Source organism: Micropterus salmoides, unplaced genomic scaffold (genome assembly GCF_014851395.1).
Source record: "Micropterus salmoides isolate LMB-PRFRI ecotype aquatic unplaced genomic scaffold, ASM1485139v1 Ms_hic_scaffold_14, whole genome shotgun sequence".
Lineage (NCBI taxonomy): Eukaryota > Metazoa > Chordata > Actinopteri > Centrarchiformes > Centrarchidae > Micropterus > Micropterus salmoides.
In genome coordinates, this window is record NW_024040485.1 from 22,188,870 (window position 1) to 22,207,321 (window position 18,452).

General features: G+C 40.2%; 1 protein-coding gene and 1 long non-coding RNA gene across 6 annotated transcripts; one reads left to right on the forward strand and one right to left on the reverse strand.

Annotated features, from left to right (window-relative positions):
• Positions 1-1,326: 1,326 nt before the first annotated feature.
• LOC119902316 lies at positions 1,327-6,499 on the reverse strand. The gene is made up of 2 exons (XR_005444317.1): positions 6,370-6,499; positions 1,327-2,277 (listed from the first exon to the last, which is right to left on the reverse strand). It is a non-coding gene; the product is annotated as an uncharacterized LOC119902316 (long non-coding RNA).
• On the forward strand, positions 6,371-17,936 carry LOC119902315 (receptor-interacting serine/threonine-protein kinase 2-like). 5 transcript variants are annotated; one of them, XM_038718421.1, is made up of 11 exons: positions 6,371-6,924; positions 7,977-8,130; positions 8,693-8,848; positions 9,997-10,154; positions 10,710-10,759; positions 10,884-11,045; positions 12,028-12,113; positions 13,832-13,933; positions 14,082-14,178; positions 14,361-14,585; positions 14,734-17,936. In XM_038718421.1, the coding sequence occupies exons 1-11, from the start codon at positions 6,725-6,727 to the stop codon at positions 15,123-15,125; spliced, it is 1,782 nt and encodes a 593-aa protein (XP_038574349.1). In that variant the 5' UTR covers positions 6,371-6,724; the 3' UTR covers positions 15,126-17,936. The 5 variants fall into 5 exon arrangements, with proteins under 5 accessions (XP_038574349.1, XP_038574351.1, XP_038574348.1 ...); XM_038718420.1 differs by having other exon boundaries at positions 6,406-6,924; positions 14,358-14,585; positions 14,737-17,936; XM_038718419.1 differs by having other exon boundaries at positions 6,407-6,924; positions 14,358-14,585.
• The last annotated feature ends 516 nt before the right edge of the window (positions 17,937-18,452 follow it).

Consider the following 18,452-nt stretch of genomic DNA (forward strand, 5'->3'; position numbering starts at 1 on the left):
TCCTGCAGTGTGTGCAAACCTGGTGAAAAACTACAGGAAACGTTTGACCTCTGTAATTGCAAACAAAGGCTACTGTACCAAATATTAACATTGATTTTCTCAGGTGTTCAAATACTTATTTGCAGCTGTATCATACAAATAAATAGTTAAAAAATCATACATTGTGATTTCTGGATTTTTCTTTTTAGATTATGTCTCTCACAGTGGACATGTACCTACGATGACAATTTCAGACCCCTCTATGATTTCTAAGTGGGAGAACTTGCAAAATAGCAGGGTGTTCAAATACTTATTTTCCTCACTGTATATGTACATCGATTTTTAACAACAACGTTCATTATTCACATTTGTTGGAAGGACCGGATTCTTCCCTTTTCAAAGCAAGATGATCCACAAGCACATTTGTGAATACAAAGCTGTATAACTTGAGTTATTTATGGTTGCTATACACCTGTAAATGAAACATGGCAATGTCAAAGTGATTTACTTACATTATCCTCAATGCATGTACGCGCACACACACATAAAAGGAAGATATAGAAATTCAAAGTCTGCAGTGTGCAGTTTGTGCTTGTGTGTCTTCATGCTTCAGAGCAGTCTCTGAAAATGTGTCATCACGGAGTTTCGGTTTTCTTACGTTTTTCATTTTATTTTAAGATGCTTCATGACCTTTACTCAAGGCCTGATGCCTTGAGTAAAGGTCAACATGTCATCTGGAGACAGAAGAAAATTACAGTATAGGTACAGTAAGAACATCATTAACAGTAACAGAGAAAATAAATATTCTGTGACTGTGAAGAAGAAGAATAAAACTATGATAATTACTTTCCCATGATTTAATACAAAAAACACCAGGGGCCAGTTTAAAATAGGAAAATATGGGAGCACTACGGGATTATTTACCTTGCTCCATGTTTTGATTCTTTATCACCCTCAGTTACAGAGTATCCTATGTCATCTTTTGCCTCTTAATTTCCGTCTCTGAAAGAAAGTGAGTGTGTGAGGGGAAATTATTTTAATATAGATAGGGGGCTGTGGCTTAGAAAGGCACCATAAAAGTACAGACCATTTAGTGTACAGTACAGTACATATAATACCTCTGCTATATTTATAACTATGCAAAGACATATCTTTACATGACTTTCTTCACCAGGAGGCTAATTTAATTTTCCTTCTCCAGGGTCTTCTTCAAAGTGTCAACCTCTTTCTGATATTCCAAGAATTCCCTCTGAAGACAGTGGTTAGTCTCCTCCAGAGTCTCACAAAAAGCATGCGCTCATAACAATGGCCAATGATAGTAGCCTTGACATTTAGCTCTTCAGACAGTTTTTTTTTTTTTTTGAAGAAAGTAACCTCACTCTATGACTGTCAAAACTACTCAGTGGGTAAACAAAACAAAGAACATGTCTGATGGCCTCACTGAGGAGCAAATAGATTAAAAACTCCAAATCAAACAAGGTTGAGGTTTATCTCTGAAGAAGTCGCCACAACACACACCCATGATGGTGTCTACGTGTAACATGTAGTTCTGCAGAAATGTCTGCAGCCCATTCTGCCTCTTCTCAAGAAACTCTTCATCATAGTTGTCTTTGAACCTGCTCTTAGGAGGAAGGGATAGACCAAAGCTGGGAAACAGCTCTTTAAGTTGCAGCAAAGCCATGAACAAAAGGGTGAGAAAGCAGAAAATATGTATGGCGACAATATCATAGCAGTGAGAGTGTTAATGATTCATGATGCCAAAAGCACTCCTGCTGAGGTGTAGACAAACAGAATACAGATGAATGTGTGCTAATGTGTGCTGGACTAATGGAAGCAGCAGACTGTATAATCCTGCAGATCTGTCCTTGAACAAAGACATTTCAGACTATCTGTACAGTGAATAGTGTGTAGCCTATTAATTACACACATTTTCATTTTCTGGAGAAATTGCAGACCTATTAAATCCTTACCGTGAACTTTGCTCTCTCTTCAAGGATCTCAAAGCCCAGCAGTGTCTGGGTGATGGCGGGTCTCTCCACCTAGCTATCCCCAAGGCTCCTTTCACACTCCAGCAATGTGGATGACCCATCCACCATGCCTCTTCTGGGTCTAGTCCAGGAGTCATCTGGCATGGGCGCCCCAACTGCATCACCCCAGGATCCAACTCCCCTCAGCCAGGAAATATTTTCTGGAGGTGAAGGCTTGTGTCTCAAGGATGAAGAAGTATGTTTTGTACACACCCCCTTGGCCCAGGATCTGCATGCTCCAGTCCAATCCACTGGGAATGGGGGCAGCCATCTGTTGTGGTCCCGGTGAATAAATAGAGAGTTAATTCATATAAACTCTCTATTGCCATGCAAGCAGCAGTGATAACATAGTAACTGATATGTTGACAGCCTCTTCTTCCCAAGGCTTTCAGATTACAAGGGGACAATACAAACATGTGCTTCACTGTGTGTCCAGGCCCCCAAGGCAGGAAGAGCTCTGATAAAGCGCAAACAACAAATCTACAAAATGTCACAGTAAAAAATGTCAACCCTGTGAATATCCAAAAATAGGATGATGACTGGAAATATATTAAATCTTTTTATGATACATTTTTTAAATAGTGATACATAAGATAACAATAAGAAGACAACACAATAAGGTCATAAATAAAAATGAAAACAACTTTTTTATAGTGCACATTTCAGGGTACTCAAGGTCACTTTACATACAGAATACACAGCAGTAATCATATATTTAAAGAAGTTCTAATACAGGAGGTTGGCATCAGAGGAGCAGAGGCTGCAGAAAGGAGTGTGGTGGCGGAGGTAGGAGGGTTCCCGTCTTCAACGTCGGCCTCCAGAGGGAACTTGCCTTCATCACCTGCTTCCTGCCTGGCCTCCAGAGGGGACTCGTCTCCAGTCTCATTGCCGGCCTCCTGCCTGTGTCTAGTCGGCGGTCTAGCCGACTCCTGTCCCTGCTGAGCTGCAGCAACTTCCTGTCCCAGCTGAGCTTTAAATGACAGTTGCAACAATCACCTGAGCCAAAACTGCAACAGTCTCCATTCACAGAACTGCAGCAGCTTCCTGTCCTCGCTGATCTACAGCAGATTCTGACTCTGCTAAATTGCAGTTACTTCTTGTTTCCCCTGAAATGCAGCAGGGTCATTTTTCATAGGGTGCCATTTGGACTTCATAACTTGGGATAAATAAATAGTTGATCTACCTATATTTTAAAGTTCTATTATATAAAAGATATATCTAACTTCATGAAAACCATGAAAAAACAGGCACACATTATGAAAAGTGGAAGTGTTTTTCCACTTTTTTCTCAAGAAAAGTGAATTATGATAAGAATCATTCAACGTCTCTTGCCTGTATAGTCAATCCCTTTCATATTTTTTATGTAAATACAAATGTACACTTAATATGCGGTAATTTCAATAAACTATGAAGGAAAAATACCAACATACCAGGGTGGACAGAGGCCTAACAAGGTGGACAGCAGCATAACAGGGTGGACAAAACACCAGTATATAGCCTACTATATAAATGTAAAATACTACTATATAAATGCAAAAACTCACAGTACCTCTTGAACCAAAGCTTTTGTAATGTAAAAAAAAAAAACTACTTAGAAGCCAATCTCATTGTAATCATAATTAATAACAATTGACCTTACATGAAATGGAACTACTATTTTTATTTAGACAAAATACAACATTATTTGTACTGGGGACGCAGAAGGCACCACATAAAAAATTCTCCCAGCAGCAATCTCCTGACTCTGCCAGGTTACGGCAACCCCCTGACTTTGTTAAACTGCTGCCACACCCTGTCCCAGTTGAAATGCAGCAACCCCCACCAACAGAACTGTAACAGGCTTTTGCTCCTGGATTGCAAACAAGTGTGGCTCTCGTGCTGAGAAGCTCTGCTCTCACTGTTGGTTTTCTGGCCATCCTACAGGTCTGGTTCTGCATCTGCCTGAGGTCTCCAGTTCCTGCTTCGCACCTGTTCATATCTCAGGCTGTCCACCTGAGGTCTCCTGCTCTGCCCTGGTCGAGCACCTGGTTCCTAGTTTAGACACTGGCCACTGAGTCCTGCTCCCCAAACACTTGCCCTTGGGTTTTTGAGTTGTTTTAGTTCCTGTTTTTATTTTGAAATGATCCTTCCTGGTATGTCTTGTCTGAACTTTTACTTCCCGCATTCTCCTTAGTTTATTGTTGGCACCTGTCGTAAAGGATGTCTCAAATAAGTGAAACACTGAAGCAAACCTCACGAACTGGCATGGGATGTGCATGGCCCAGGACCGGAGGGCTCTGCAGCAGTGGATTAAAACTGCTGAGAAGATCATTGGTACCCATCTCCCGAACATCAGTGATATCTGTGAGGTGAGATGCCTCTTAAATGCAATGCCTAATAAAAGACCTGCACCATGTTGACTTAATATTAATTCCATATACATTAAGTAACATTAATATTCCCCAGTGGCTCATACAGAGAAGGAAATAAAAGCAGATTAGATCCAATAGCGCAATTTTTAGTGTCTAACTAGGTCACCCATGACTGATAGCCTATACAGGTGCTGGTCATATAATTAGAATATCATCAAAAAGTTGATTTATTTCAGTAATTCCATTCAAAAAGTGAAACTTGTATAATGTATACATTCATTCCACACAGACTGATATATTTCAAGTGTTCATTCCTTTTAATATTGATGATTATAACTGACAACTAATGAAAACCCCAAAATCAGTATCTAAAATTAGAATATTGTGAAAAGGTTCAATATTGAAGACACCTGGTGCCACACTCTAATCAGCTAATTAACTCAAAACACCTGCAAAGGCCTTTAAATGGTCTCTCAGTCTAGTTCTGTAGGCTACACAATCATGGGGAAGACTGCTGACTTGACAGCTGTCCTAAAGACGACCATTGACACCTTGCACATGGAGGGCAAGACACAAAAGGCCATTGCTGAAGAGGCTGGCTGTTCACAGAGCTCTGTGTCCAAGCACATTAATAGAGGGACGAAGGGAAGGAAAAGATGTGGTAGAAAAAAAGTGTACAAGCAATAGGGATAACTGCACCCTGGAGAGGATTGTGAAACAAAACCCATTCAAAAATGTGGGGGAGATTCACAAAGAGTGGACTGCAGCTGAAGTCAGTGCTTCAAGAACCACCACACACAGACGTATGCAGGACATGGGTTTCAGCTGTCGCATTCCTTGTGTCAAGCCACTCTTGAACAAGACATAGTCTACCAAGAAGTTTTAGAGCACTTCATGCTTCCTGCTGCTGACCAACGTTATGGAGATGCAAATTTCATTTTCCAACAGGACTTGGCACCTGCACACAGAGCCAAAGCTACCAGTACCTGGTTTAAGGACCATGGTATCCCTGTTCTTAATTGGCCAGCAAACTCGCCTGACCTTAACCCTATAGAAAATCTATGGGGTATTGTGAAGAGGAAGATGCGATACGCCAGACCCAACAATGCGGAAGAGCTGAAGGCCACTATCAGAGCAACCTGGGCTCTCATAACACCTGAGCAGTGCCACAGACTGATCGACTCCATGCCACGCCGCATTGCTGCAGTAATTCAGGCAAAAGGAGCCCCAACTAAGTACTGAGTGCTGTACATGCTCATACCTTTCCTTTTTTGTATTGGTCTTAAATAATAATCAAATTTTCAGCGATACTGAATTTGGGATTTTCATTAGTTGTCAGTTTTAATCATCACAATTAAATGAAATAAACATTTGAAATATATCAGTCTGTGTGTAATGAATGAATTTAATATCCAAGTTTAACTTTTTGAATGGAATTACTGAAATAAATCAACTTTTTGATGATATTCTATTTATATGACCAGGTAGCCTATCCTGAATTTTCTTTTCTCGTAATTACGAGATCTTTTCTTATTAGGAGATCCTGATCTCGTAATTATGACATCTTTTCTCATTACGAGATAAGGTGTTCTTTGGTGAATGCAATGTGCTTCCGTACACATCCCACCAACGTATATGTTGGAAACTCCCAGGTTTGGGGAATTCCCGCATTAAAACCCCCTGTATTAACAGTTGTGTTCAGGCTCTGATGAGGTCTTTTGTTCAACGAAACTGAAACAACAAATGTGAATTTGACGCCTAAACGATTCCGTTATTCAAACAACCTATAAACATCCCATCCTCACATTTGGGACTTGCCTCCATGTGTAATTCATCTCTGATAAGTAAGACCAATTTATGAAAGCTGTATGTGCTCAGGGTTGTTTGGATCAATCAGCCCCACAATAAAGACAACATTCAGATAAACTGTCCGATACTCTCGAAACCTTTTGGGCTTGAACGCATCTCGTAAAAACCCGGAAGAGTGTCGTCATTAGCAATAACAAACTCACCTGCCTTAAATGACAGCGGTGCTCAGCAGCTCGCTGTTGTCCCTCGTTGACTCCGCCTTTGACAGCTAGTTAGAGGCAGTCTGGCACCATATGATGAGAAAACAGGCGCATGAAAGCGCACAAGTTAGATTTAACTCTTGTCGTTGGGTGCACCACGGCGTTTGAAACATTTTTCGGTTTCTCTTTTCTCTGCCGTCCCTCCTCCTCCGCCACATCAACGTTAGCTCAGTTTGCTAGCAGTCAGCGACATTAATGGCATGAGCGCGCTTCCTCATTGCGTTTACCAAAGGGCAGTTCTGCTTTCACTGGTGCATGATAAATCCTCAGACTTCCCGTAACAGGCTCACAAACTGCTATGGAGCCGTCCGCGGCTATGGGCTGTATGAACATTGGCAGTCTGACCAGCACCTTGCCGGTGATCCCCTACCAGAAGCTGACAGACCTGTACTACCTGAGCAGAGGGGGCTTCGGAACCGTGTTCAAGGCGCAGCACTCCGACTGGAGGACCACTGTGGCCATCAAGTGCCTGAAACTTGACTGTCCTGTTGGAGAAAGGTACCCTGTTGTCTTTGTGACCACCTCATCTAACAAATTAGTCCATATACACCGAATTTTACCTACTGTGCACTCTGTGACGGCTGTCTGAGGTGTCCGTTTTAATCAAATGTAAGACTTGCAGGTACATTTGAATCAGATGTATGTGTAGTGTCTCAGGTGTTGTGTTCTGTTGAGCGGCTGCAGGGGTTTTCTGTGGATGACATAAACGCACATGCATGCCTAACATAACAATAAGAACAACATTCTTGATACTGATTCATTTAAATTTGTTTGATAAAGAATTGTGACCATGTGCTGATTCTACTTAATTGTCCATAAGCTAATATCAGCTAATATATTGGCATGGCAGATTAATCAGTCAGGCTCGATTAGGTGCGGTTGTTGTGCCCCAGGAGTTGTTGCTTTCTGTTTGGACCAGGTTTGTCTCTATATGCCACACCATCACTCTGGCTTCCTGCTGAGAAACATACTTATATCCGCACATTTAAATCTGAGCTGTACAAATTCAGTTCTTAAATACAGTATAAACTGTCCCTTTTACTCCCATGTGTAATGATGCGATGACAGTAAGGGGTGGACTTTAACTCAGTATTATCATGTATTGGATTTCAGCTACATCATATTGTGTTGATGTGATTCATTAATATTGCCATTCTACAAATTTCTAATAATTATAAGAAGAAGCGTTGTAAAATATTTAGCTCATGCTGTTATCCAAAGCGACTTACAATTGCTATATGTGTCAGAGGTCAGGAGCAACTAGGAGTTAAGTGTCTTGCTCGGGGACACATTGGTGTTTTGTCTGACTCATATAAAGAATATAACCTCATGTGACAGTGGGACAGTCCTTTGAACAGTTTCAGTTTGATCACTGTACACATGGTTTGGCATATATTTGTCATATCATGATATTTGTCAATAGCTTAAAGTGTCTAAATTAATATTGTGATAATACTTTCCATACCGTACCATATTGCCAAGTTGTTTTGGCCTTTCTGTCACTTTGTCTGAGAGTGAAGACTGACTGCGTATCACCGGCTGTGTTTCAGAGAGAGGAACTGCCTGCTGAAGGAGGCAGAGGTGCTCCACAAAGCCAGGTTCAACTACATCATCCAGATCTTTGGCATATGCAACGAGCCCGAGTTCTTCTGCATAGTCACAGAGTTCATGAGCAATGGCTCCCTGGACCTGTTGCTCCATGAGGTAACTATATGTCATCAAGCAACTTCATAATGCTAACAGCTGTAACTAAACAGAAACAAAATGTGGTTTCATTTGACTTGCAGTGTTGAACCATATAAAAGGATTTCTAGGAAGTTTCTGTTTCATATTCAATGAAATGACCCAGTCTCAAATGTAGAGAACATCTTAAATGCTCTACAGTTCTTGTTTTTCAACTTCTGTTGCCACAGTATCTGAAGGGTAACAGTCTCTTTGTTCTTCATGGCAAACCGCCTTATTTCTACCTCCTTCTCTTTTATGCATCACTCATCATGTACTGTATACTGCGGGAAACCTGCTTGTGATGCAAAAGTGAAACTTGGATGTATTCACAGTGTGATGAAACTTTCAGACAAGCAGAAGGGAGAGACGCTAAGCTGTAAGGAAAGCAGACAAATATAGTTAGGGGAAATTCCCACTTGTCATGTTGTAAATATTAAGTTTTGTAGTTTAAATGCAGTATGATATGTCCTATCTCTCTACACTTCCCTAAACACACGCTTGATTGAGACTTTTATATCTGCTCTGTCATATCCGCTCACAGAAAGACTTGTACCCTGGGCTTGCCTGGCCTTTGCGACTGAGGATTCTGTACGAGATTGCCCTGGGGGTTAACTTTCTTCACAACATGAATCCCCCCCTCCTACATCATGACCTAAAGACACAGAACATACTGCTGGATGGGGAGTTTCATGTTAAGGTACCTGTGCAGTTTGGTACAGTATGTACTGCATGTGTGACAAAAGGAAACAAACGTTTGAGCACGAGCTTCAGTGACTGTGGTTGTCTACTGTAAGTATATCTATAATACCCTAAACAGCTGGGCCTTTCATACTGTCAAAAACAGGGAGTTGATGACTTTAATTTAAATATAAGCCTTGTTTCATGTCACGCTGCCTGGCAGTGTGCGAATATTGTCTGTTGTGCTAGTAATTGTTGGTGCTATGGTTGATATTACTGACACTGTTGAATTACCTACTACGCTGTAGCGAAAGTGTGGTCATTAATAATGAAGAATAAGTGGCGGCCTGAAGGTTAGAGAAGCGAGCGGGAGGTCGCAGGTTCAATCCCTGGACCGGCAGGATAAAATCTGGGTGCTTACCCTCTCTCATTTACCACCTCTGAGGTGCACATGATTGAGGCCCATAACCCCAGCAGACCAGGCTGCGGTTGTACTGGGCAGCTACCAGGTGTGAATGTGTAACTGTCAAAAAATGCCCATTATAAGGGGTGAATGTGTAACAGTGTGATTGTTTTTTTTTTTGTTTGTTTTTTTGTTTGTTTGTTTTTTTATTTATTTATTTATTTTTTTTATATTAACAGTGTGATTGTGATCACCTGCAAATGAGAGGTTACACTCAGTGAAGCTCTCTGAATAAATAAATGTTTAAAAAAATAAATAAGATTTTCAAATATGAGGATTTGTTGCTTTATATTGTCATATATGATAGTAAACTGGATATCACAGGCATTTGCGTTGTTGGTCTGATAAAATCAGAAGTCTGAAGATGTCAGCTCAGGCTCTGGAAAATTATAATGGACAATTTGACAGTTTTTAGAGAACATGTAGAGAAAATGATCAGCATTATAATGATAATTGTTAATTGCAGCCCTAATTATTATTTCTTTAATAACCAGTCCACACTTTACCTTGTAGAAAAAGTGCTGCTTCAAAAGCATGTTGTGCTACTAAAGAGCTGCCACTTAAACAGGACAATTCTGCCCCATCATATCTAATGTTCAGTTGTCTTTAGTTGATAAAAGAAAAAAGCTATATATAACATAAAAAGACAATGTTAAATATATGTCTAGAATTCTTGAATAAAGTTCTGCTGTTGTTCTGTCCAGATCGCAGACTTTGGCCTTTCGAAGTGGCGGCAGCTGTCTGTCAGTAAAGGCTCAGGGTCCAAGCCCACAGAGATGGGGGGCACAGTGATCTACATGCCCCCTGAGAAGTATGAGCCATCCAAGAGCCGTCGGGCTGATGTGAAGCACGATATGTACAGGTAAGTCACCAAATCCCAATAACTAGTTATTACAATATAACGATACAATAAGAGCGTTGTCTATTATTCTGGATATGGTTTTAGTATCCATTACAGGATCCATTACATAAGAATAAATATATGTCGAGGACAGTCAGCAGCTGAATGACTTTCTGACTGGCAAGGTGAGACAATGCGCCAGCATGGGGTTGGATTGTTAGCATACCAGAGCAGAATATGACAGTCATTTGTGCCAAAGGCTAAATCTGTCAATTGTGCCAGACAAATGGTCGGATGTCAGGAGTGGGGGACTATTACAAAAGAAGTACAAAGTACAAGAAATACACTTTACTCTGTGGCAAAATATGAATCTCTTCTGGATTGTGGTTGATTCAGTATATTAAGCTTTTGTGTAATAGGTTTGGATTGCTGCAACAGTCATTGCTCTTCCTCAAAGCAGCCCCTCTGGTTGCCTTGTCGTAAAGTCCCTCAGCTCTAAAGGGGAATGCCACTCGAAAAGAATTATGTAACTCTAATTTCCCTTAACTGGTTCTCTCCGTGATGTTTACATTGTAGCTACGCCATCATTATGTGGGAAGTGCTGTCCAGGCAAATTCCATTTGAAGGTAACTCACTATTTATTATGTGGCACTCCTGTTTTTTGTTTTTTATATATAAGTTTGATGTGTCACTCTCGTTCTGTTCAGTTGCTCTTTGAGTTAATCACTGATCTGTGTGTGTTTGTGTCAGAGGTGACCAACCCCATGCAAATCATGTTCAGTGTACTCCGTGGGATGCGTCCTGACACAAGTCTGAGCAGTCTGCCTGCTGGCATCCCCAGCAGAGAAACCCTCATCAGTTTAATGACCTGCGGCTGGACTGCTAACCCTGATGAACGACCTTCCTTCCTCAGTAAGTGCACACAAAGAGCTGAAGTGTAGGCAGAAGAGTATAAATTCTGGCAGAGGATTGCACTCTGGTGTACCAGTTTGACCTTTTTTCACTGTCTTCATGTTGAGTAACAGGCATCCTGACAGAGCAGTGACTAAGTATCAGCTTCCTGTCACATTACTGAACCTTTCTCTGCTGACCTCACTGAAACTGTATACTGGTGAAGCTGGGCTGAAAACTAGTATCTTCATATTTAAAATGAATAAAATGGCCCTATAAATGTTTTTTTTTGTTTTTTTTAATTAGAACCAATAATTGAGACTCACCGGCCATTGATAAGTGCTGTCAGATTGATAAACAGCCAGTGAAAACATTCTGTCATTTAAAACCATTAAGCATTTTTGTGGCCTAGACAAAAAAATATAAATTCAGAATTAAAATAATATGGTTCTGTCCAGGTAGCTGCTGTCCACATTGACTTCTCCTTATGACCAAATCTGAAATAATTAAAGCCACTATTTGGTAATCAGAACATGGAGCAGTTTTCCATTCAGATAGAAATTGATCATCTTGTTCCCAAAACAAACTTAGAATTCATCAATAATTTTTTGCGAGTAAAGTACAAATATCTGAGTGCAACTTATCTTTTTTTCTCTCTTTTTGTCTAACTGACACACCCACACAAACTGCTGAGTCACAGCAACTTAGTCTCATTTGTTGTGTTTTCCACATTGTTCGGAAAAAATGAAGGTCTTGATTTATCTGTCTTGGTCTTCCTGTTGTAAATGTACTCTGCTGAAACCATATAACTGTGCACTTGAGTTTTCCATTTTACTATAAAAAGGGCAATAGCATGTTTCTGACCACACTCTGAGCTAAGGGAGCTCTGTGGTTTAAAAAAAAAAAGAAAAAGAAGCACATGACTGTGATACCAGTTAAAAATAGTGTCGTCCTGCACTGTTTCCTACACAGTAAAGGTGTGATGTGTTTACTGCCATTTCAGAGTGTTTGATTGAACTGGAGCCCATGGTGAGGAAGTTTGACGAAATTGATTTCCTTGAGGCCGTGTTGGAGATCAAGAGATCAAAGGTCAGTCAGGAGTCTTCTCACAGTTCTTCGTTTAAGTGTTTTGGGCATTTATGCCTATATTGTTATATGGTTTACAGTAGAAAGATGACCGGTAATGAAGGAAGAGATGCAACAAAGGTTCCCCAGACGGACTCAGACTGGGGACACTGTTCATGGACATCTGAACTGATAAATATGGAAATGGGAATACTAAGAAGTTTAGTTTTTCTACCTTTGACTATGACAAATGTAGTAGGGGCTTCATACTCCAATTATTTTGAATGGGTGAGTCTATTAGAATCATTTTCTAGTTTAGTTTTTGCAAATACTCAATCAAAAGTTACCAGAGCCTATGGTGATGATATATTGCTTGCTTAGTTGACTCACAGCCAAAAACAGCAAAAAAGCCAGCAACATGCTGAAACTGAAATCAGCTAATGTTTAGTGTCTTTGCTCGGTACATGAACAAAAACAAACTATTAAGATTTAAATGACTAATTACATTTTTCCAGTTAGGTCACTGATGTAATTCTGAGAGTGAAGCAGTACTGTACTAAGGGAAACAAGACACTTAGTGGTGTTTTATCTGGAAACATGATCATTAAAAAACAATTATTGCATTATAGAAAGACATGTTTGATCAGGTCTCAGAGAGAAATACTTTTCTGACTATATAGATGGATAAAGTAAATCCCCATGTTCAGGAAAACCTAGTTACTTATAAGCGTCACACAAAAACAGGAACCTAAACTGTGTGTAATTTGGGACAGTTTGAATTGTACTATTACTAAGAGAGGATTATATTTAATTCCCCCCTAACATATCCTTCCTCATTTCAGTTGGTGTGTGTGTGTGTGTGTGTGTGTGTGTCCATACACGTGAATGAGACCATTGTTTCCGTTTAAAAACAGGATCAATGCCACGTAGGTATCTGTAGTTATCCTCTTGAGAGGAAGAGGAAACAAACGATTGCTGTGTTTAAAGGATTAGTTAATACAAGAAATTGACTTTTGTTTTTTGTGTTCTTGGTCAGGAAACAATAGTGAACTTGTACAGATTAAAGACCCAGGCTATTCTGTAAGTCCCAATATAACATTTGGTGATGATAGTTGAAAATGTAGATTTATTTTTCTCCTGTTTATAAACATTACTGATGAAACAAGCCTCAAAATGCAGTGGAAAACATTAATAACTTACATTTAGTAGTGTGTTATTGTGTGTTATAGTGAAGAAATATCTATGTATTAAAAGACCTGTCAGTCATTTTGGGAGTAAGAGAACATTCTAGTCTTGTGTTTTAAATGCTGTTACTAATAATACATAGTCACTGTATATTACTTTTAAGTTAAGAGCAGCCATATACGGCAGGGGTTTAACACCGTAGGGCCCTTCAGCAAAACTTCCACCAGGGGGAGAATAAAGTGAAAGTTAACATTTAACTGTGGTCAGATACATGAAACCACTTGTGCTCCACAAGCTGTTTGACATAGTTTATAGTCTTTTTTTCCTCCTTCTTTTGTAAATCTAAAAAACATATTACCTTGTGTGCTGTGTGGACAAATCAAATCAGCATTTTCTTGTATGTAAGGGTTAGTGAATGAGGTGTTTTATGTATTTGTGTTAACAGCAGGTAGGTTGGATTTGTTTATGACATACATTATTCTTAACTTTTGATTGTTCTCCACTAATCTTTCCTGTCAGTGTGACCCCTTCCGCTCTTCTTCCTTGTTCCTCCACAGTTGATCAGAGCATCAGGTTGTTGTTCAGCCCAGTCAGTGTGTGAGAATAGGAATGATGAGGGATGCCTGAACATGCTGAAAGACAGGCACAGCCCTTGGCCGGTCAGTAGATGAAATGAGAAGATAAAGTCTAATAAGAAACAATGATGCTTGGGGTTGCACTTTTACATTTAAGTCTTGTCTGTGTTTGGTTTTATGTCTGTGATGTCTGCATGTAAATATAAATTAAGTATTATTTGTTCTGCCACAGGAGAGCTCCAACTCAGGCTCAGGCTCTTGTTCCTCCCAGGACACGGACATATCTCTACCAGGTGCCCTCACCAGCAGCAATGCTGCACCTTCTAAAGGTAATTAGAACAGGACTGGCTGACCAGACTGCAAGATCACAGATGAGATCGGATATAAAAACGAAGGACAAGCTCACAGTATAATGTTTTAGGTTTTATGGAAAAATCTGTATACAGTACATTATAAGCTTTGTTTGCTACGTGGGTGCATCAAACTTCTTGTACTCTTTTTGATGTAGCAGGACTTCCATCGTCATTCTTAGCTCATCCTCTGGAGGCTCCCGAGTCTTTGAAGGACAACTGCACCGTCAACAATTTGAACAGCTACCAGAGTGCGAGGCCCCTGAATGATTTGAACATACCCATCAAACCAAGCACGCCCGTCACTGAATGGGAGACGATGCTGGATAACCTCACGCTCAAGCCTCAGCCTCAGCCTCAGCCTCAGCCTCAGCCTCAGCATCATGGTACAAGCAGTTAAAGCATAATGTGTGAAATGGGTGGTGATGATGATTATAATAACCATAATAATTAATCTCAAAAGTTAAATAAAATATTTTTAGTTTAAAATTTGTAACCATTATCTGAATACCTCCTCCCTTCTCTCTTTGCTAGCAGCAGAATCCTCTCCTCCCTTGCTGCACTCCTCTTCCTCACAAGGCCTAATGGCCCTCTGGATTGAGACACGGCGTGAGGAGATCGTCTCCCAGATGACAGAGGCCTGTCTGAACCAGAGCTTGGACGCCCTGCTGGCCCGCTCCATGATGATGCGGGAGGATTACGAACTGGTGGTTAACCAGCCCACGCGCACCGCAAAGGTCCGCAAGCTGCTGGACAACTGTCCCCGACACAACGAAGACTTCTGCCGCGTTGTCGTCCGCAAGCTGTACGACAACAAGCAGATGGGCCTGAATCCCTACCCGGCTGAAATCAGCTCTCCTACTGCAGCCCTCCTCCCCAGCGCACCGCCACTGTCCATGTCCTACAATATCCCCAGGAACATGTAGCAGCAGTCACAGCCAAACAATGGAAATAATCCAGATGCAGACTGTGCTACCTTTACACTACACTCAACTTTTACTGGTTCCGTTGTCATCAAGATGGTCAACATTCCTCCCTTCCTCAACATTCCCTTTCCCTCAGAAAGTCTGAGAAATGGCTGGTTGAGCAAAAAGAGTCCCAGGTACAAAACAGAGCTATTGGCTTTGAAGTAATCCACTCATCAACTAGAGACAAAAGGTTTTATTCTGTATAATCAGAATCAAAAGGTTTTGACTGAATCAGTGATTTAATGAATGAAAGTGACTTATTTATAGTCCACTTTCTTTATTCTGTGGGTTTCTCTCCTTTTGGTATCTTGTGCTTTTGTCACCAAAACTCAGTTACCAATATGTGAAAGCATAATTATGTAGCCCACTATATTTTTGTGCGTGTGTGTGAGTGAGAGAGTATGAGTGTGTGTTGCCTTATTTGTAGAATGCAAACCTCCTCAATATATACTCAGTTGATCTGAGTAAGTGACAGGAAGACTGTTAACATGCTGGAAAACCTACAGCAAAAATAAGTTTTATTTCTATTATAGCAATCCTAAAGTATTATGAAGTATGTCATGGGTTAATTATCCTGATAATGTTTACCACCCAAGCGAATTGAGTGAGTATGTTGCCTGCTACAGTTACAGAGAGTGTCTGTGTTTTTGTAGCGAAGCACATGACTTACATTAAATGTGTGAGAAAATGCACAGTCAAGTGTTGTGCAAGGACGACTTCAGAGCTACTGATACCAACTATGTGGTGTTGAATGTAACTCAACCGAAGAGTTGGAATGAATTGTGATTTTGGTAGACTGCCGCCATGTGACTGTATGGAAAGTTTTTGTCCCTCTTTTCCCTGCCCCTGTTTTTTCAACTGCTGAGCTAAAGAGAGTCACTGGGACGTGGAGTAAAGAGGAAGATGAGATTGTAATATAACACCCAGAATGAGAGGGACGTGTGTGTCTGCATGTCTAGATTAAAAGTGGACCAAAGTATTCTGCCCTGGAATTTCTTTTGGTCTTAATAGTGGCCTCACCTCTTAGTATTCTTCATAATGTTCACACACACTCGTCTAAATGCTTCCCGAGTAACAGTTTATTTATGGACTCTGAGCTAAGAAGAAAAACAAGTTTCACATTTTTAATGCTCTGCAGATGCATAAGACAACTACTACAATTGAAGATCAAACCTGCTTTGCTTGTAGAGCAAACCTTAAGTGTAATTGCTTTACACAGAAGTTTAAGCAGTCACCCTTGACTCTGTACAACTTTTTCTACTGTAGCTGTGTTTCCTAATCTGACAGTATCGCTTGCTAATATAATTATTTTCTTTTTTTTCTCATAGACAGAGATCAGTAGCATTCAGCAAGGCACAATCCTGTTGTGCAGGAAATGCAGGAAAAAACACATACTTTTTACCTTCTTTGGAGGGGGGGTATAGGCATTGCTTGATGACGTCATGTCGTGGGGAGACTCTGCATGTTCAAAACCCGAGTTTGGGCTGTTTTCAGTACTGCTTTAATAGCCTTCCTGCGCTTGGAAGGGTTCATTTCAGCATGTAAATATCAACACTCATGTTCTCTGGTACCTTTCTTTATTTTGATAGCCAAGCCTATCAAGAAAACAGCATGATAATTATTATCAGGTCGGTAACAAAGGCCCAGCCAGCAATCACTGACCCAACTGATTCTCACCTGAAATGAAAACACAGTATGTAACAGCATGTGGAAAGCAAACAGAACAGCCTACTAACCTAACAACCGGTCACCTCCATCACATGGAGATGAAAAAAAGAAGCTGCTAACTGTAGTTTTGCCTAATTTTATAATAAAGAAACTTGGGTTAAACGAATTATATCTGTTAGGCTATGGCAAGTTCACCACAGCGTTTTTTTCCTGCTTTGCATCTGGCAACGCCCATCCACCCTTTTAGTGTAGTAGCCTCTAGTGTGTATGTTGTGTGCACGTTTGTGCATATAGTTTCTCATTAAGGGCCTTACAGTCTGTCTTTATCACTGCTTTTGTTTCCTCAAATGGGTGCCTAAATTACAGTAATGTAGCTGTGGCGTTTACTGTTTGTACAATCTATAAATTCACTGCAGAATAGCATTTGTTTGGTTCCCATTTCTTTCAATAAATGCACTTAATCCTTTTAGTATGTGGATGCACAGGTTCCCCATCATTATGTCCAAAGTGTATTAAAGTTTAATAAAGAACGTTTTATGAGAAACGGTTAGAAATGAGCCATAGCAGGTCATTCTTACTAAGACACATTATTACATGAAATTGTACGCAGTGGTATTTATGATGTTATTTAAATTACAACAGGAAGGCCAAGCAAGGTCGATATGCTTCCATAATGTTGGACTTGTATTGCCTTGTCTTTGATAACGGTGCCTCATATTTTGCTTTTGGTCTCAACTATAGTAACGTGCAAAAGCCTTTTACACACGTATCGAGCAAAGTTGAGTAAAAATGCTATAAATTTGATAGGCCAAGTATGTTGTAACATTTTGTACTGTAGATAATAGTTTCATCTATTTTATATATATTTTCATTTGTTATCTCTCGTTAAAAAACTCATGCATTGTTTTTAAGTGATGATTTGATATTTGTAGACTCCCCTTCTGCAAAACACTGGCCTAATTTGGTGTCATTATCAGTATCACTTGATCAAACAATAATATATGTTACATGAAGTTCAGTCGATGTGTAATTGTGGTTTCAACAGAAACTAGGATTTTTCATATATTGTATTAAACACTTCATTAAAATGGGTACTTTTTTTTTTGTTTGTTTGTTTTTTTTACTCCTACCTGCTTTCTTCACTCCACGAGCACACTTATAACACACACTATCAGCTAACATAATGTCATCATCTATATAAACCTGCTGATTGGGATGCCAAGAATCAACACACTAGGGACAGGCCAGGGACTCCTGACCTCTACTGTCCCCAGTAGGCCTGCTGCCGCTTTTAGTGCAAAATATCACTGAAAGTCTCAAAATGACCACAAAGTGACACAGCACAACCGTAAAAAGATGCAGCAGTACTTCAACACAATGTAAAACTACCACAAAGAGACATAAAACAATCTTTTAAAAAAATCACAAGATCACCACAAGGAGACACAGAATTGCCTCTTTCAGTCTGGGTGTCTTGCTCCTATGTTGGAGGGTTTGGGAGTCTGTTACATGTCTTTGCCCAGGGCTCAATTGTCTCATAATCCATCCATGTAGTAGCGACCTGTCTGAGTGACTGAAACAGGCGTTGGGCCAATCACAGCGCATTAAAATATTCTT

Coding starts and splice junctions, on each gene's coding strand:
- LOC119902315 (XM_038718419.1), top strand. CDS start 6,725: ATGGAGCCGTCCGCGGCTATGGGCTGTATGAACATTGGCAGTCTGACC. Junction 10,760..10,883: donor CAGGCAAATTCCATTTGAAG/GTAACTCACTAT, acceptor TGTTTGTGTCAG/AGGTGACCAACCCCATGCAA. Junction 12,114..13,831: donor TGGAGATCAAGAGATCAAAG/GTCAGTCAGGAG, acceptor GTTCCTCCACAG/TTGATCAGAGCATCAGGTTG.